A 20785-nucleotide genomic window follows, 5' to 3' on the forward strand; every position below is an offset into this window, starting at 1 on the left:
ACCCAGGATCTTTCACAGTTTCCAAAATAACTTTCTCCACCCCCTATGCAAATTGCAGCTCACCATCTGCTCAGGGGGCCTTCTGCAGAATCCTGACCATCTGAGCTGTTTCCAAAAATCACCTTCTGTCCTCTAGGGAAAATGCAGCTCTCCACCCGCACACTGGGCCATCCTCAATCCCCTGAGGCTTCTGCACTCCTTTTTTTTTTTTTTTGTCTTTTTGCCATTTCTTGGGCCGCTCCCGCGGCATATGGGGGTTCTCAGGCTAGGGGTCCAATTGGAGCTGTAGCCACCAGACCATGGCATATGAGGTTCTCGGGCTAGGGGTCCAATTGGAGCTGTAGCCACTGGCCTACACCAGAGCCACAGCAACACCGGATCTGAGCCATATCTGCAACCTACACCACAGCTCATGGCAACGCCGGATCCTTAACCCACTGAGCAAGGCCAGGGATCGAACCTGCAACCTCATGGTTCCTAGTCGGATTCGCTAACCACTGAGCCACGACGGGAACTCCGAGGCTTCTGCACTGTTACAACAATCACTTCAGTGTTCCCCCACCCAGCTGCTGGCTGGGGTCATGCTGACTGTGCTATTCCCTAGTTCCCTCCATCTCCTCCAAGGGTTCTCCCCACTTGCTCCACTTTCTCTGAAGCCTTAAGGGCTGTATGCCCAGACTGTGGGGTCTTGCAGTATGAGAGCTCTAGCCGGGGGTAAGGTTACAGTGGTAGATCCTGCCCCTTCTCTCCAGTACCCCCCTAACAATGGTGCTAAGCCTCCAAGCCCGACCAGAATTCCTCTGCTTTCAGCTTCAAATGTGGTCACTCTAGACCGCAGTCCCTCCAGGCTCTCTCCATGCTACCAATCCTAGTTTTTCCCCACATAGCCAGCCCCAGCCTTCTGTCTGAGTCCACTCTCCAAAGCTGGAGTTTCAGTTCCTGGCCCCCGTCTGCCCCAGCTTAAGGTTGAGAAGTACAGGGCAGTGACACTCCATTTCCATTTGAAGGGCTTTACACTGATTGCTGTGTTCTCCTCCAACACTCCCAAGTTCTTCCTCTGTCTCAGCTGGTCTCCTTCCTGGTGTGGGGACTTTCCAGGGTGTGCAGTTTTGTTTTTGTTTTTTTGTTTTTTGTTTTTCCTTTGCCGGCTCCCTCTCAGAGGTGCAGGTCCTGACGTGCTTTGTTTTTCCTTTTTTTTTGTTTTTCTTCTTCCTTTTGTCCTACCCAGTTTCATGAAGTTTTTCTTTTTCTATTGGAATCCTGGATTCTTTTGTCAGCATTCAGCAAAATTTCTGAGCAAAGAGTTCCACACGTAGATGGATTTTCAATGATTTGTGGGAGTAGGTGAGCTCACATCCTACTCCCTCTGCCACCATCTTTTTCTCCCCTATGTAATATTGTATATATGATGTTCAGCATTCAAACAAAAATGACAACTATACAAAGACATCAGATCAAAACGGAAAACAATATAAATGAATCCACTGGACATCTCAGGTACTAGAATTATGAGACATAAACTTTATAATAACTGATTATATGTTCCAAAAAAAATACATTATAAAAATGGAGCCTTTGGGCAAGGAACTGCAATCTATAAAAATAGACATCCCAGATCTCTTGAAAATTATAATTACTGAAATAGTGGTGGCTTCAACATCATATCTGATACAATTCAATAAAGGATTATTGAACTAAAACATAGACAGTAGAAAATATTCTGACTGAAGAGAGAAAGAAAAGGAAAAAGGATGGCAAATGCAGTAAAGAGCATCAGAGATAAGTGGGGCATGGTGAAACGGTCTGGGCACAGGTAATATTTGAAGACATAACAGTTGAGAATTTCTCAACATTTACAAGACTTTATAAACTCCAAGCAGAATAAATGCAAATGAAAAAAGGCCAAGACACAGTGAAATTACTTAAAAACAAAAACAAAGTGAAAATCCTAAAGTAATCAATGAGGTGAAAAAACATATTATCTTCAAATGAACAACAATCAGATTGACACTTGGTTTTTCAATAGTTTTCAATGCAGGAAAAAGTAACACCATAAAAGAATAGAATAATGACTTTAAAATGCTAAAAGATGAGTTCCCACTGTGGAGCAATGGGATCAGAGGCATCTTGGGAGCCCTGGGACACAGGTTTCATCCCTGGCCTGGTACAGTGGGTTAAGGATCTGGTGCTGCTACAGCTGTGGCTTAGGCCTCAATTGCGGCTCAGATCTGATCCCTGGCAGCCAAAAATTAAAAAATGAAAATAACATTTAAAAATTAAAATTAAAAACAAATAAAATGCTAAAAATAATCACAAACCTAGAATTCTCTACCCAGCAAAGATAGAGAACAATTAAATAAAAATACAATAAAACTTGATTAATCCAAAATAGGCGAAAAATGAGAGAAGAAAAGAACATACAACTGGCAAGAAAGTAGGAAACAAAATAGTAAAAGATTTAAACCCAAACATATCAGCAACTACATTAAATATAAATGAACTAAGGGAGTTCCAGTCGTAGCTCAGTGGTAACGAACCCAAATAGCATCCATGAGGATGTGGGTTCCATCTGAGCTCGCTCAGTGGGTTAAGGATCTGGCATTGCTGTGAGCTGTCCTGTAGGTTGCAGATGCGGCTCAGATCCTGCAATGCTGTGGCTGTGGTATAGGCCGGCAGCTACAGCTCCGATTCAACCCCTAGCCTGGGAACTTCCATATGCCACAGGTACGGCCCTAAAAAGACAAAAATAAAATAAATAAATGAACTAAATACTCCAATTAAAAGACAAAGTATTAGAATATGTGTGTGCATGTATGTACAGATGTGTAAGTATAGACCATATGCCCCTTTCATGAGATACATTAACTAAAACCTACTTTGAGGAAAAAAAAAAAAAAAACTTTCAGAATAAACAAAAGTGAAAGTGTAAAAGGAGGAAGATTCCTGCTCATCCAAGAAGAAGGTGGAAGATCAGGGAAGACTTACTTCATAAGTAGTGTTGGCATTTGACAGTGACAATAAATCATATTCCTCCATCTCTAAGTACAGAAATAAAAGAAAAATACACACAGAAGTCAAAAAGATGGGGATTAAAATATAAGCTTTATAGGCGTTCCCCTCATGGTGCAGCAGAAATGAATCCGACTAGGAACCATGAGGTTGCAGGTTCAATCCCAGGCCTTGCTCAGTGGATTAAGGATCTGGTGTTTCCATGAGCTGTGGTGTAGGTTGCAGACACGGCTCAGATCCTGCATTGCTGTGGCTGTGGCGTAGGCCAGAAGCTATAGCTCTGATTTGAGACCCCTAGCCTGGGAACCTCCATATGTCACAGGTGTGGCCCTAAAAAGCAAAATAAATAAATATTAAAAATGATTGCAATTCTCACTGAAAAAAAAAAATATATATATATATATACATAAGCTTTATTAACTAATGGAGCTGAATTTGAAAATGCAGCTTCTCCTGCTTTACCAATTAGGCCTCTTATTTATCAAGCTTTCTCCCGAGTATAGACTTTGGACTACCCCACCTGAGAGGGAGTCCACACAGCTGGCTTGAATCCAGCCATGTATAAGGGGAATCAATTCATACCCCCAGAACCCTTAGAGTTGGGGCTTAGAGACTGATACCTCCAGACATCTGTCTAGAGATGGTTCTCAGATTCAAAGGCACATTAGAATCACCTGGGTTGCTTTAAAAACTGCCTATGCCCAAGACACACACCAGAGCACTGGAAAAGGAATTCCAAAAGCAAGATCCAGGTATTGTCTTTTTTTTTTTAAGCTTCTCAAGTGTTGACAATGCAACTCTCAGGTTGAAAACCCCTGCGTAAGGCAGGCCCAGGCCCCATCTAAAGTGTGTCTACTACAAGAAAGGACATACACCTTCCAAAAAGCATGAGCCCAGAAGAAGAAACAGAAGCGTTCATCCAAACACATACATTTTTTTTACCCAATCTCTCTTATTTTTCCCTTGGGGAGAAATAGGGGAATGATTGAAAGGGCAGAATTATCTTCCCAATTCTGTTCTCTTCTCAGGAAGGGAGTGGAAACCTTTCTGGTTAACATGGCTTTCAAGCTGGAATTTCATAGATGGTTAAGTTTGCACATTAAAAAAAAAAAATTGGAGTAAGAAAAAGATAGAGGAATATTTTGAAGCAAGGATTTTTCTCTTTAATTGTTTTTAGTTATCTTCTAAGCAATAAAAGAATGACTTTTAATAGTCTTCAGTGTAAAACAAATGAAATGCCTAAACTCTAAGTTGAGTAAATATGCCATCTTCTCCTCACTCAGGACCTTTGCACATGCTGTTCCTTATGCTATTCCTGATTCTCCTACTTACTCCTCAGCCGCACATTACCCCCTCACCTAGTTAATAGTTACTCATCGTTTAGATCTCAAGCTCTCAGAGCTTTCTTTGATCCACAGACAAATTAAATTCCCCTGCTATATGCTCTCATGAGATCAAGAACAATTTGTAATTATCTGGATGATGCTGACTCTTCCAATAAACTATGAATTTCCATGAGGACAGGAACCAGATTTTTTTATTCTCTATTATATTACAGGATCCAGTCACAGTTGTGAAATAACTGTTGAATAAGAGCCCAAGTCATCCATGGGCTACATAAAGCTGCCTAAAATTAGAGATAAGGAAAGCATTTTATCTAAAAGAAAGACTGATGACTTCATTAGAATTGGGAGTACTGGAGAGCTTAAAAATGAAAATCAAATAAGGCTGCCAACATTTGAGCAGTAATCAGTTGCCCATTTTCATCCAACACAATCAACCACAGCCTAAGTACACCCACTGGTCAAGAAACTTGTATAAGACAGTATAATTCTGAAAACTAGACCTCAAAAAAAGTCTCTTTAACCTATTGCACTCATCCAGAGAACAGGCTGGGCCAAGTGGGGGGCGAGGGAGGAAAATGACAAGGACCAGAAGATTCTTGCTACCTAATGCCTGAAGCATAATTAACTAATACCTATTCCAAATAATAATCTTTCTGGAAAACAGCCTAGAGCCTGACAGTAACCAACCAACAAGTTAACTATCTTATCTCAAGTTCAAAGAAGGAAAAAACTGTAAATTTGATGCCAGATAAACACAGAGCACCAAATTTTGTGGCCAAGGTTCCCTCAGACAACTGTCCAATCACACTGCACTGAGTGGGCTCTACGGAAAAACCGTTTCTACCTAGGCTGCCAAAACAATACTCCAAATACCACGACAGAATCAAGTGCCTGAATCTTGGAAGATATTTATGAAAATGAGAAAGGTGAACAAATGAAGTCAGTGGTAGAAAAACAATACGCAACTCAACTTCCTTGTGGCCCCAGGCAAATTTGTTGCTTAAACAATAACAAAGAATCTAATCAGTAAACCTCTCAGCTGCCAAAATAATACAAGCAACTTGCCTATTTAAAATGTCACATTTCCCATCTGATATAAATATTTGCCTTCTGCTCACATTCCTGAAGTGTAATACAAATTAGACCCAAACAAAAATTCACCTTGGCACAGCTCTCTTTTTTTTTTTCTCTCAAATGATCCAGATTGTGCATTATGAAAATTGTGAAGCTTGGTGGTCTTTTTGGTAATTGGAATAGATCATTGAAACCTGGATTGCTTTTCAGCCTTGGCTTTTCACATTATTTTACACATGGGAAGGTCCTGACTAGCTCATTCAAGTCCTCTAGGACCTGGTTCAGCCTCGGTAAGCTTTCATACACAAACAAGACTGTCTGTTATCTGATTTCTGGAAAAATCATACTAGTGAGATTTCTATGCAGTTTTTTGAAACAACAGGAATAGATCTGGTAATTTTAAAAAAGAACTTTAAAAATGTTTAAAGACAACATGTGAAAATAATGAAAATGGTAAAGAAAACTAATTTAAAAGATTGATATGGCCAAAACCGGATTTGCTGGCCATGTAGGATTATGTCAGTATACAGACTTTCTCATTACTGGCAGGAAACAAGAAATTTAAACCGTAAAAATTCCCAACCCATGCACTTTTGTGCCCTCTTATAAAATTAATTTTACACTGCAGATGTACTACATGCAGACTAGAATCTTGTGCCTCCAAGTGTCATCCAAGGATGAACTATATCAGAATCCCTGGGGTAGTGGTTAAAAATGCAGGCCACTAGATGCCATAAAAAGACTTTCTGAATTAGACTCTTTCTTGGGAGCAGGACCTAGGAATCTGCTCCCTCTCCCCAAATCACTCAAAACCCAGAAACAGTGTGCTGACTCTAAAAACTTGGCTAAGTCCTTAGCTATCCCTTCTAATCCAATCGGAGTCCCTAAACTGCTCTTACAAAGAAATTCAGAGCTGCCTAAGGCATTCAATTTAAGAGAACCTCTCCCAGGAGTCTGAGATTCCCTTAGATCTCTGATCTCACTTGAATCAAATACAGAAGGAAAAAAAAAAATCTACAAAGTCTACTATTTAATAGGGTGATTGAGAAACAATCCCTTCGTGGGGTAGTATGATGTTTGGAAGCAGAAGAAAAATGTTAATGGCCTCCAATTATCAAAGCTTCTCAAATTCAGGTGACCAGAAAAGCCAAAGCAGAGGCTTATACAGCCGAGTTATAGACAGGGGCCATCCCCAAACCAACCACACTCTGCACTTCAACGCCTGTGTGATTATAAAGAAGCCACTGCCCCCAACAGTAATGACCATAATCCCTCATTAATGACTACAAACACCAACAACCAAGCCCCATGAAACTGCCCTTTCCCTAACATTTAATGCTAATGTTGAGATATTCTTGCATATTAAATTAGGAATGAGAGTTTTCAAAACAATTAACTCTGATTTTGAACATATTTCAAAGCACTTTTGAGCAACAAAGGATACCTATGCTTACATAGATGTACTAACCAGGAAAATTTTATTTTTTAAGGCCTCATCTGCATAAACATCAGTAGACTAGCAGCAAGTCTCTCTCACCCATTCCATGTGGGAAAATGCCCTAGAAGAATCCTTTACAATGTATCTTTAATTTTAAGTGTTTGGTTTACAGGTTAATAAATACTTATAGAAGCAAAGATTTTATTTTATTTTCTGTTTATGATCAATTCTGATAATTTTTTTGGATTTTTATAATCAACTGATATTTTATGGAGCTCCCAAAACAATCTCAATCTACAACATGGTGCTTCTAAGAAATTAGGGTTAGACTTAAATGGCTCTACTTGAGACAATTATCCAAAAATCAATCATATGGCAAATGGGGGTTGGGGGGGAAAACACCTTTATTTCATTTAAGACCAAAGAGTTTATAGCCTGCAACAAGCTTTGTTTGACATTTTGCCTGAAATCCTTGTTATCAAAAAAGAGATTGCAGGACTCTAGTTCTCCCCATCTCAGGGAAGGCAGAGGTAAGGATTTCCAGTGGGGGGTAAGCTGTCTAAAGTCTTATTCGAGGTAGTTTCTAGAAAGATGCCAAGCAGTGTAGAAAGGAAACAGAAACCATACCCTTGCTCATTTGGGGTTTAATCTCTTCATCCATGTCCAAATCTTCTAACTCTAGGAAATTATCTACCTAGAAAAGAATTAACATCATATTTATGCATTTTTTGGACCCAGAGGGGAAAATACTATTAAGAATCAATTAATTAATCCACTTTCACAATACTCAAGTGAGCAACTGAGTCCACTTTTCTCATGAACTTTTGAGTCCCAGCTAGATATCGTTGTGTTTGCTGTGCTTTCCCAGAAACATGTGGAAGTTGGCCTGGATTTTGTAGGCACCGTAGTAAGATCTTTATACTGAAGGGGAAAAAACAGTCTAGAGAATTTTTGCAAAGGGACTTTGTTCCTGATTCTATCGCAGAGTATATACCACCACCAAGACTATCTAAAACAGTGTCTCTGTTTTTTGGGTTTGTTTTATTGCTTTTGCTTCTCAAGCAAATGATGGTGGTGGGTCTGGCTATTATCCTAACAGTGTGTGCACTGAACTCCAAAGAAAGCAGGAGAGAAGGTTCATTCAAAACAGAAACATCCTGCCCCACATAAATCACAAGAGAGGTGAGCAGGGCAAAAAATCAAGTGTTCCCTCTCTTGAGCAAATAAAACTGAAAATTATTTCAAAGGTAAAAAGCAGAGCAAATGACCTTTACAGACACAACAGCAGCATTTCAATGAACAAGTATTCCACGTGGAATATGGCTTTTTCACTGCAGGCTGACAATGAGACATTTTAGATGAACAAAATGGTAACATCTCAGACATGAACTAATTCATCTCAGGTGACTATCAGAGTGTAAATAAGAAAATGACTTCACCACTGGCATGAAGGAGACCCAGTAAAAGCAAAATGGTCGAAATGCCTAAAATGTTATGTTATGACCTAAAATATGTGCATAACAAAATACCATAAAATTATAAATTTAGATCTCATCTTTGGAGTTCAAAACACAGCCCAAGTCTTTCTTCCCCACTTTCTACTTGCCAGACCATGGCTCTCACATAGGAATTTTAAATGGCAGCATCCATTGCTTATAACTACATAACCACAGTTATGTTTTAACATGCAAGTGATAGCAAAAATTTATCTTCCATATGATGGTTTCAGTACTAAAACTAGAGAATCTGTTATATTATCATTTCTCCTAATGGTATATATTCAGGGGGATGAGAGTCATGTTTCTCTATTGAAGCACCCCTTCTATTTATTAAGCTTTCTGGAAAAAAAACATCCAGTACCCAGCTAATCAAGGATAGTTTATGACACCTAAACACCAATTTTTAAAAAAACCATCAGGGCAAATCTGCTGAATTCTTCAATGTTGCGTGAAAGACAGCAAATGAGTCCTGTGAGATTTTTTTCCATTTTTATGTTTTTTGGGGTTTTGGCCATGGAAGAAAATTGAATTATGTCTTACCTTCACCTCCCCTGCCCGATTCAGATAACCTTGAAAGAAACTGCCAACTTTTTGGCCTTCATCTATCACTATCTGGAAGGGAAAAAAAAAAAATTTGAGGACATACTGATGGGAAAATGAAACAAATGAAAATAAAGGAGCTGGTCTTGTAGCTCTTCAGGTGATAAAACTCCCCTTCTGGTGTTTGTTAATTAGCTATGCATGATGGACCAGATTCACTAAGTCATAGCAGTGGTCAGGGAATAGTTTTCAGGAGGTTTGACTTCTACTTCTGTCCTCTAGACCTATGCACAGTGCAAACTAGAGTAAATTATTTCACCTCAGTTTTCTCATGTGTAAAATAGGAACACTCCCCACCTCATTACCCCAACTCCCATCCCATCCCAATGAACCTCTGAAGGACAAATCAGAGAATGCTAATACAAGATTTTCAACTTATTAGGAAGAAATACCAAGGAATAATTCTTTGCCTTTATATGCTGGTTAAAGACTCAATAAGGGTTCCCTCTATGGTGCAGTGGGTTAAGGACCCAGCATTGCTGCAGCTGTTGTGCAGGTCATAGCTGTGGCTTGGATTAAGTCCCTGGCATGGGAACTTTCACATGCCACAGATGCAGCCAAAAAAGAAAAAAGACTAATAGAAAATGTAATTCCCATTGCCAATGATTGCCAGTGGAGAGTGAACCCTCTAGGAAAAAATGTTCTTGTCCCATAATCATCTCACTGGAAACAAGTTATGGAACTAAAGAATTATAGTCCTTCATTGCATACAAACACTTTTCTAACATGGAGATTTTTTTTCCCCTTGCATAAAGCCACAATCTCATATACAATTCTATCTACAATACCACAAGGAAAACATGATGAGATAGAAAATAGAAATTCAAATAGCTTAAAAAAAAATAGAATAGCTTCCACTCGGGTTCCTTGATAGTTAAAAACCAGAACTAAAGAGAATGTGAATATAGCCAGTGAAATCTTAAAGATTAGGAAGAGAGCATCTAACATTTATTTACTAACCAAATCTTGGAAAAAATCAAGATATTATATTCTACTTTAAAACTGAAAGACATGAATCCAGGACATGTAAAAGAAACTCCCATTTACACAGAGAGTTATAAAAAGGAACAGGAAACATGCTAAAGTATAGACATACTTTCAAGAAAAATCTGTAGATGGCAGAGCCTTAAGATGCTTTTAACAGAAATTGGAGATGACCAAGTTACCATCATAAATGCAGCTGCTGAAATCATGAAATGATTTTCAATAAAGTATCCCAAGGGCACTCCTTCTAGAATTAGGAGTCTGAGTTACTGATCCAACAAGTGTCTAATGTTTATATTCTTACAATCTCTTTTTTTTTTAATTCATGATAAATGTTTTTTTTTTTCCCTCCAACTCCTTCTGTAAATGTGCTACGGTATTACCTGTTCCTCTTCTGAACACTGTGATGAAGTACGAAGAAAGGTGGCTTTATTTCTAAAATGGTGATCTTTTGGTTCATTTTGATGAGTAGGTTTTATTGAAGTAAATGTGTTTTCAGAAGAAATGGTTCCAAAGTCTCCTCTTTTGGTCACATTATCTGAAATAAAAAATTACATAATATTAGAAAACACCTACCATATCTAGTCTACTTTACTTTGTGTTTATTAAGAATCTTCCTTCCAAACAAAAAATACTTCTCAAAGAAATCTACAAACTGAGGCATTTAACTTATAAAGTTATTTTTAGTGCACAGAAAAATAACACTATTTCACTTATTATTCAACAAATATACATTTTCAAGAAGCCATTGTTAAAAGGTCAATAAAGCATAGTATTTGCATGACTCTTAGACCTTACCTATCTCATTTTTTTTTTTCTAAATTTGAGGGGTTTCTTTTCTTTATAAGAGAGCAATGTACAAATAATTTTTACCAGTTTATGAGAGAAAAGTTTAAATTAAGAGTATCACTCATAATCCTACAAGGCAAAAAAAACTGCAACAAAAATTTTTCAGTGGCTATTTTTCTCATCTTTTAACTATGTATCCATAAACATAAAAATTAAATGGAAGTGGACTCTATGTACCATATTATACATCAACCTGACAGCCATGTTTCTTTTCCATATTACTGCATATTCTTCAGTGTAATTTTAATGATTATAGAGAATCCCACTGTATATATTTAACATGGTTTGTTTAACCAATTACTATTCTCAACTATTTAAAACTACAAACAATCAATACCTTTGTACTAAATCTTTGCACATTCATGATTATGTCTTTAGGATAAGGAAAGAGTCTAAGATTCATCCTAAATTAAGAGAAAATTATGATAACATGATACCATTAACAGATATGTAGGGGATAAATTCAGATGAGAGGATGAATTAAACTTTCTTCAAATTGAGTGCCTGTGAGGGAAATGTCCCAGAGACAGCTGTAAATGTTGGCTAAAATATGGGAGAGAGGTCACAGCTATCGGTAAAGAGCTGGTAGTTGATTACCCTGGGGTAATGATTTAGGCATAAAATTATTTTTAATATTAGCAGAAATATTAAAATAGATAATAAGGGTTAACATTTATTTGAGCGTCAGGCAGTCTTTTATGATCACCTTGTAAATCTCACTTAAGCCTCACAACAGCCCTGGAGATAACTATTATTAGTATTCCCATTTTACAGATGAGGAAACCAAGGCCTACAGAGAGATTAAGTAATTTGTTCAAAGTTATGCAGCTGGTAAGCAGCAGAATGGGGATTTGAACCTAGTCCTTCCCAACCACTGTGCTCTGAATTTGAGAATAACAGAGCAAATGAAGGGAAAAGGCCATAGAGAATAGAAGAATAAAATAGAAAAAAGAGGCGTTCCCATCGTGGTGCAGTGGTTAACGAATCCAACTAGGAACCATGAGGTTGTGGGTTCAATCCCTGGCCTTGCTCAGTGGGTTAAGGATCCGGCGTTGCTGTGAGCTGTGTTGAGCTGTGGTATAGGTCGTAGACACATGTATACACACGGCTTGGATCCCACGTTGCTGTGGCTATGGCGTAGGCCAGCGGCTACAGCTCCAATTCGACCCCTAGCCTGGGAACCTCCATATGCTGTGGGAGCGGCCCTAGAAAAGGCAAAAGGATAATTAAAAAAAAAAAAAAGTAGAAAAAAGAAATTTCTAAATCTCAGAAAGGAGATGAAGAACAAAAATTTATAATAATACAAAATCCAAGGGTATATGACACATACAAAAAATAGAATTTGTTTGCTGCATATGAGAATAGCGAATATAGGAACCTATGTCAGGAATCACTAGAACAGTGATGAAAGGATTCAAAAAAGGCCAAGTGGCAGAAATCAAGCTATTGTCAGGTGGGGGCCCCCTCTTCCATTCCATTATAACACTCCACCACAAAAACACCCCAGAGACACAGGTTTGTTTTGTCTGTGAGCAACTTAAGCAAGCAACTGACTGAAGGGTTTAACGAGACAGCCTAACCCAGCAAAGTGGCCATGTTTGTTTCTCTTGAGCTGTTGGTTGCATGGCATCAAAATCAGTGAGATTCTTGATGCTCTAATGATCTCAGCCTGGTGTAAGGCAGCTGGAATCCTTTGTTTGCTTCTGAATACCCCATCATTGGTAGAATTAAGACTTGGAGAGATACCCATAGGACATAGAAATACTCAGGAGTTCCCGTTGTGGTGAAGTGGTTAACAAATCCGACTAGGAACCATGAGGTTGCGGGTTCAAGCCCTGGCCTTGCTCAGCGGGTTAAGGATCCAGCGTTGCTGCGATCTGTGGTGTAGGTTGCAGACACGGCTGGGATCCCGAGTTGCTGTGGCCCTGGCGTAGGCCGGTGGCTACAGCTCCAATTCGACCCCTAGCCTGGGAACCTCCATATGCCATGGGAGCGGCCCAAGAAATGGCAAAAAGACAAAAAAAAAAAAAAAAAGAAATACTCTTAGGGAGCAGAGACAAGGTAACCCACGGTGTGATACAATATTAGTGCAAAAAGCCAGAGAAGGAAAACACAAATACTGAATCCACCACTTTTTCTGTAAAAGGGTTTTATTAGTAAATACTACCAGCTCAGGCCAACTCTCTACTGCTTCCTGCACTAGCACCCGTGTTTCTAACCAGCTGCTACTAGCAGAGGTGACCCCTACCTTGTGCCTCAGCAAATCCCTAGAAACTTTGATAAGAAGCACTAGACTTGGCTGCTGGGGGTGGAGGGGCTGAGGGTCTAAGTAAGGCGACGGGAGGGTGGTGAGAACACTGCTGGAGAATGTGACCTAATTTGGAAATACAGCCATTGCCGATGGAATCAGTGAAAAATGAGGTCATGAGGGTAGGCCTGAATCTGGTATGACTGGGGTCCTTATAAAAAGGGAAAATTTCAACACAAGTAGAGGGAAGATGATGTTAGAAGACATTGGAAGAAGATCTACAAGCCAAGGAGAGACCTTGAACAGACCCTTCCCGCACAGTCCTGAGAGGGAATCAACTCTGCCGACACCTTGATTTTGGAATTTAGACTCCAACACTGTGAGACAGTACATTTTGGATGGTTAACTCTAGTCCTAGTTATGAGTCACCTACTTCATTATGACAGCCCTGGCAAACTTATTCGTTTGTAGGCAGTACCTATGTAATAGAGTATCTGCATACCTAGGACTCAACCATTTCTCTTCTTGATATATTCACAACAGAAATGTGTGTGTAAATTTGCCAAAAGATATGTCTAAGGATGTTCACAGCACTGGTATTTATAAGAGACCCAAACCAGAAACAACCCAAGTGTTTATCAGCAGTAGAATGAATCAATAAATTATGGTACATTTTTAAAAAAGAAGAAGAAGAATACTGCTGAAGTAACCAGCACTATGAAAGACCAGAGAAGTGAGGATGAAATGGCCCTGGGGCTTATCCTGACTTCTTCCTCTTTTACAGCCACAAAGGTGTCCTAAATCATCAGTCCTAGGGAAAAGGTGGGCAACGGTAGCAGGGTGGAGCAGGACAGGCCTGGGAGGGCTTGGAAACCGAAGGAATGAAAGGGTTCCTCAAACTTCATCAAATTTAGAGGCAAGAAGATTTCCGGTGGCTACCTGTCCTTCTTCAGTGCCCTGTTCTGATAAGAGGTGGAATAGTTTCAGTTCTCCCCGTTTATCCTTTTAAGTCTAGCACGACCTACATCTAGTACATCCCTAGAAAATACTGTGTACCCAGCACAACGCAACTGTAATCATCCAGTGACTTAAATACTTGAAAAGCACAGTGATGTCTGGGAAGAAGAGACGTTCCTAAGGACAAGTTCTATTTGTTCTCACAATCATTCGGTGTACTCCTCTGCTATTTCTAATAAAACACCAGGTTATCTGACATAACCAGACGAAACCCCTTCAAAATAAAGAGCAAAATAGAATGAAGTCCCAGCTTCTGATGCTGGTGTGGAACTAATGTTGAGGTCTCGGATCTAACACAATTTCTTGTTCACTCTTAAAACTCCTTTCTTTCATAAATACAAAGATTTCCCTTTTAAAATGCCAAAAGATTCGGAAAAGAACTTGTTCCCTGACTGAACTGACAGTTTAAGCCTTCTTCCTAAACCTTGAAAGCAGTTTCAAAAGAATACATACTGTATCACTCCGAAGGCCCTGAAGTGCTTCTTATAAAGGCTTTTATCACTTAAAAAAAAAAAAAAAAAAAAAAGAGCAAATAATAAATCTCTTGGCAGAATGAGATAGGGAAAAAGTGTTCTTTTTCAATATGATAATGTCAAAATGGCAGATGTTGGCACAGCCCAGAATCCAAAGTGGCCTAAAGCCTGATGAGAGAGCCAGATGCTGCTTCCCAGAGTTATCCTGGTGGCGGTCCAAACATGCCACCCAAGTGTTCCTCTCATCTCCTTCTGCTTCTGTTTTTCATCAGAGTCCTTTTCTGCCCTTTCATCTTATCCCTAATGTTTCCTGCTTTGAAATAAGTGTCAGACACAATACACTTTAGAAATCTAACGGCAACATATCAGAGAACAAGTAGGTTATTGAGACCTGAAAGAGCGTTTCTTTGGGCATTTCTGAGTCAAAACTTCAATACACATGAAACAAAGGTTTATTATTATTTTTTTTTTAAGGTTTCATTATTCTGAAGCAGTGGAATTTCAATTTTCTTTTGATACCAAACAGACAAGCTTCCAACTGACCTCGCTTCCAAGGCCACCGACTTTATCTACAGTGTCTAATTTCAGTCCAAAGAAAAAGGTTACTCTCCTTGAAAAGGTTGAAACTTCTGTTGTCTTGATAAATTAAACCCAAATCATAAATTGACTGTCTATCTTCCAAATGAGAATGATCAGTTTCAGAGAACTTGATTTTGAAAGAAACGTTTCAAACATTCAAATTCATCCATTCAAAGGCCAGACTAGGGTCCCTAAGCATCACCATGCTTACGGGAATGTTTCCACAGATCAACACAGCTAACATCAGCATTCACAACCAAATCCTGCCAGCAACCCGCGAGTGTCTGTTCTTCCACACCATGGTCAATAGCAATATAAATCAAGAGTGCATTCTCAGTCGTGAAGAGATATTGGATACATAGCTAGAAGGAAGGAAAAATTCATGGCGGCAGGGGGGGTGGGGGAGTGGATTCTGTGCAACACTGGGTATTTGCAAAAGCGTCTGCCGAGAGCATAGGGGATAAGCAATCATGCTTATAACAAGGTTGGGTACTTTGCAAGTCAGGGGGGTCATTTTCACATCATATTCCTAGCCTAGAGCAATGTTTCTCTGGACAATATTTGCTCTTGATTTGCCCAAACTACTTCACTCCACTGCTTCTTGATCACATGCTCCTTGGTATCTGGCCTCCCCTGGAGTGATAGTCATTAGGAATAAATAAGCAATTTAAAAACCAATCAATCATAAATCAGGATAAATCCAAAGAGGCTAAATTCAGCAGACAAATGTTTTGTCTAAATTCCCTTTGCAGTGCTCTGAATTCCAACTGTTTCATGTTCTTCATTTGAAAGGGCACCAGGAGGAGAGGATTACCTCAGCCTGGCCAGTCAGGAATAATTGCGCTTTCCCCGAGGCTGGATGATAATTGACTCATTATTCACAGTCATAGCTCTCAAGCCACCAGTAACACAAATGCACAACCCTGGCTGGGGGTGGGGAGAAAAAAACCTGTGTCAAAATCCAAGATGAGAGACAAGAATAGCAGTAAGCTGAAATTCTTGAAATGTCCAGTGTTAGGCACTTCCCGAGAGAAAAAAATGTGAAGAGCATGTGAAGTTGCTGAAAGTCTATTTTCAGGAAGAAAAGCTTAGTGGTAGTTGAGTGCTGCAACTCATTCAACCCAAAAGTTACATTCTGGGCACCAATTAGGCGCAGGGTAACCAGGAAGGGTGGGACCCAGTCCCTGCCCTTACAGAGCTTACAACTGAGAAGTTAAGCCCGGAATGCAAACCACCCAAACAGACATCAACGAAGGCTGAGGACAGAAGGGAGTGCAAAGCTAGAAAAAGGGGGAATGACAGTTGGTTTGGGAGAATCACAAAAGGCTTCAGGTAGGAAAGGAGAGTCTGAGCTGGGCTTGGAAAGGCGGCTATGATTTCAACCCCCCAAAGGTACCCCTGTGACAGGAATGCACAGAGCCTGAGGAAGAACCAGGATATCCTCCAGGAAGATGGGAGAGCATATTTAGTGATGCATGTAAGCGCTGATGTTTGCAGGGGGCCCAGCAAAACTCTACACTACACCAAGGCCCATGGGAACCGAAATAACTAGAGCTGTGCTCTAAGAAGCTGAAATGGATGGAATGTGGCAGAGTGGTTCAGACACTGGTGGTCCCAAGTATGGAACTACTGTAGTAACCCAGGTGAGAAGGAACGGGAGAGTCAGCCATGGATTTCAGAAAAGATAAAACAGCTCACATAGTGGGGGGGGGGGGGGTTGTGTGTGTTTCTATAACAGAAATGAAGACACTATCTCCATGCGGTTACGTTTCTTCCCTCTAGATATCTCGGAATATTCACTGTATCTTTCCACTGCAATCTATACTATTCTTTTAGTTTATTCTTTTAGGCATGCCCTAGATAACTTTAAAAAATCTATCTCTGTGGTGGTGGCAGTAGATATTACAGCATGCTTGCAACCTGCCAAGTGGATTACACTTGGGTGCAGAGAGGCCACAACATATCATTCCATAAAATAAACTCACCTTCCAACTGACTTAGTCAAGGCCAAAGAAAGGAGCTGGCCCAGAGTGGGAGCAGATGCAGTGAACCTGAGCACAGCTTCCCTTAGGTCCCAGAATCCCTGTTGGTGACACTGTCTACACAAGGTAGGAGCTTGCGGCATCCAAGAAGTTTGTTTTTTTTCATACCACAGTCCATAGCTAAAAATTTCAGTCTTTGCACAAACGGTTTACTTTCTTAATAGAAAACATTTATGACAAGCAGGCCTCCAAGCTCTTCAGGCAAATCCAGAGATACAAGACCATATGCTCAGCCAGTGAAGAACTCAGGTCAGGATCTAAGTGTCCCCTCCACAGCTTTATTGAGGTATATTTACAAAATTCATTTATTTCAAGTGTACAACTCAATGATTTTTAATAAATATATAGAGTTGTCCAACCATCATCACAATTAAATTATTGGATCATTTCCATCAATCCCAAAAAGGTCCAAGGCAGTCATCTTATATGGATAGACCACATTCTGTTTTTCCATTCACCAGTTAATGGACATCTGGATGGTTTCCACATTTGGTCTCCCTTGATTCCAATACTGATCCAAAGACCACCATCACTAATCCAATTCCACATGGTGCCACAACATGTTGAAATCAAAACAGAGGACAACTACGGAGGTCCAGTTTCCCTCCATACCCAGACGAGGAGAGAAAAGCAGGTATTAACTGAACCTCCAACTCCCTGATCATCTTATCTCTTCATACAGTCCCAGCCTTAGAAACATGGTCCTGTTTTCTTCAACTGTATCTGAAATCCTCTGCAATGACCTTTCTTAATTGTTCATTGTCTATCTCTGCCCACTAAAATGTAAGCCTAAGGGAGTTCCTGTTGAGGCTCAGTGGTTAACAAATCCAACTAGGAGTTCCCATGGTGGCTCAGTGGTTAACAAATCCGACTAGGAACCATGAGGTTGTGGGTTCGATCCCTGGCCCTGTTCAGTGGGTTAAGGGTCTGGTGTTGCCGTAAGCTGTGGTATAGGTCGCAGACGCAGCTCGGATCCCACATTCATATGGCTCTGGCGTAGGCTGGCAGCTACAGCTCCGATTTGACTCCTAGCCTGGGAACCTCCATATGCCGCTGGAGCGGCCCAAGAAAAATAGCAAAAAGACAAAAAAAAAAATCCAACTAGGAACCATGAAGTTTCAGGTTTGACCCCTGGCCTTGCTCAGTGGGTTAAGTCTCTGGCGTTTCCGTGAGCTGTGGTGTAGGTCGTAGACATAGCTCAGATCTGGCATTGCTGTGGCTGTGGTGTGGGTCGGCAGCTACAGCTCCGGTTAGAGGCCTAGCCTGGGAACCTCCATATGCCACAGGTGCAGCCCTAGAAAAGACAAAAAAATAAAATAAAAATAAAAATAAAAAAATAAAAAATAAAATATAGGCCTAAGGAAGATAGGGACTTTTCTGTCAGAAACTTACAGTTCCTGAAAGGGAAAATGTTCATTCCCCATCCCCAAGGTCATGTAACAATTAAGACTGGATGGTAGACTGATCAACACAAGACCCAGGGAGCTCACTGTGTGCTTAGCACTCTGCTGGGCAGGAAAACCAGAAGAGGAGCTGAGAAAGCTCTGACTACGAGAACAGAATTTATTCCCTGAAAACTTTTACTCACTCAAATGCATAACATTTTGCATATCTTTCAGCCAGCATTTCCATATCTAAGAATTTATCCAAAAGAAATAATTATGTATGTGGGCAAAGATTTCACTACAAAGCCAAAAATGTCTGATCTATTCCCTTGAAAATTTTTACTTACTCGAGGCCCTAAATTTTTACATATCTTTAAAACAGCATTTCCATGTACAAAAAATGTATCCAAAGGCCATAAATAAGAAGGATGCAAAAATATAGTTACTGAAGTAATAATAATAAGGCCAAGTCATTACAAGGGGCCACGAGGCTATCAATGCCTCATCCGCCCCCACCTCCATACCCCTGACCTCAGCTCCTGCTCCTCTCACCCCTGCTCAAGCCACGCTGGTCACCCTGGCCTCCTCATTGTTCCCCACCAGGCCAGGCACTGCTGTCACTAGGCCTCTGCACTGGTCACTCCCTTGGTCCCAAACGTTCTCCCTCAAGTCTCTCCAGGCTTAACTCGCTCAAGTCCTTCCATTTCTCATTCAAATCTTTCCTTTCCAGGGAGGCCTTTATCCTACGTAAAATTGCAACCCTATGCTCCTGCTACCAGCATTCGTGATCCTCCACACTCTGCTCTCTTTCTTTTTCTTTCCCAGAGCAATGACTGTTTTCTAACACAGATATTTTTCCTATTCGTTGCGTTTCATGTTTGTTGTCGATCTCCCCCTTATAGGATGTAAATTCCCTACAGGTAATGCTCTTTGTCTCTTTTGTTCACTCATGTGAGCAGTATTGGGCACATATTGGGTGTTCAATAAGCATTAGCTGAATGAGTGAGGACGTGCAATAATTTAGCATCACTTATAGAAGTCAAAAATTGGAAGTAATAACCGGAGAAAAAGGATGGTTAAATAACGGCATGTTCATACAATTGAATACAACAGTCATGAAAAGTATTAATAATAACCATAAAATAAATAATCATATTTGTTGACAGGGAAAGAGTTCATAGGATAATGCTATGTGAAAAAGCCAGTTAAAAAATGAGAATGTATGATATGATCACATTTTTGCAAAATAATAAATTTGCTGAATATATAAATAAGTGAAACTGTTAGTTTAAGCCCTTACTATAATTCAGGTACCGTTATTTTATAAATAAATAAACATATATGTGTATTGTGGTTTTTGTAGGTATAATTATTTAATCCTAAGAGCAAGCCTATGAGGTAGAGGTTATTATATCCATCTTATAGATGAAAAAACTGAAGCACATAGATGTTAAGTAACTTTTCTAAGATGACGTAGTTGGGAAGAAGCAGATCTCTAGTTCAAATCCTGGTTGTCACCAAGTCCCATGTTAATAATTATATACATATATACAAATTAATCAAGAGAAAATTTCAGGGAGGATGTGTACACCCATAGTTTATCTCCAAGAAACAAGAATATTTATATACATATATGCAAATTAATCAAGAGAAAATTTCAGGGAGGATGTGTACACCCATAGTTTATCTCCAAGAAACAAGATTATAGTTTCACTAACTGGATATACGTTTGTCTAAATGAGACAAATACCCAAAGTAACAATTAGCTGAACAAGCTGGAAATGTACTTCTCACTCATACAATAGTACATATACAGATAATTCAGGACTAATATGGTTGTTCTGCTTCACGAAGTCATCACAGAACCCAGGCTCCTTCCCTGTTTCTGCTCTGCCATTCCTAAGGCACCACCCTTCTCCATCACCACACCGTCCCCTCTCTTATTAGTAAAGGCACAGTTTAAGCTAATATATTGAGGAGGCGCCAAAACAGAGCTGAAAGAGGTACTTCATTTCTCTTTCAAGTAACAGTTCAGGAGAGGTGGACAGACTGTTCCATGAGATGGATCCAGGTTTGTGGAGTGCTCTGCCATCCTCAGCACATGACTTCCACCCTTGAGTCTGAGGAATTGCTCCAAGAATTGCCAATTTCCAGCAGGGAACATGGAATAAACAGAGTTCGGGGCACGTTTCTTAAGGATATGACCCAGAAATTACACATATCAGTTCCCTTCACTTCTTAT

At 39.9% G+C, this 20785-nt stretch overlaps 1 protein-coding gene across 2 annotated transcripts in view; it reads right to left on the reverse strand.

Moving 5' to 3' along the window:
• Positions 1-20785, reverse strand: part of IFTAP (intraflagellar transport associated protein) — a 76183-nt gene that overhangs the window by 22760 nt on the left and 32638 nt on the right. For both annotated transcript variants that reach the window (XM_047775957.1, XM_047775958.1), the window contains 3 exons: positions 10334-10488; positions 8907-8978; positions 7495-7561 (listed from right to left, as the gene is read on the reverse strand). In XM_047775957.1, the coding sequence (XP_047631913.1) occupies positions 7495-7561; positions 8907-8978; positions 10334-10488 (294 nt within the window). The remainder of the gene's footprint in view (positions 1-7494; positions 7562-8906; positions 8979-10333; positions 10489-20785) is intronic.

Source organism: Phacochoerus africanus, chromosome 4 (assembly GCF_016906955.1).
Source record: "Phacochoerus africanus isolate WHEZ1 chromosome 4, ROS_Pafr_v1, whole genome shotgun sequence".
Classification (NCBI taxonomy): domain Eukaryota; kingdom Metazoa; phylum Chordata; class Mammalia; order Artiodactyla; family Suidae; genus Phacochoerus; species Phacochoerus africanus.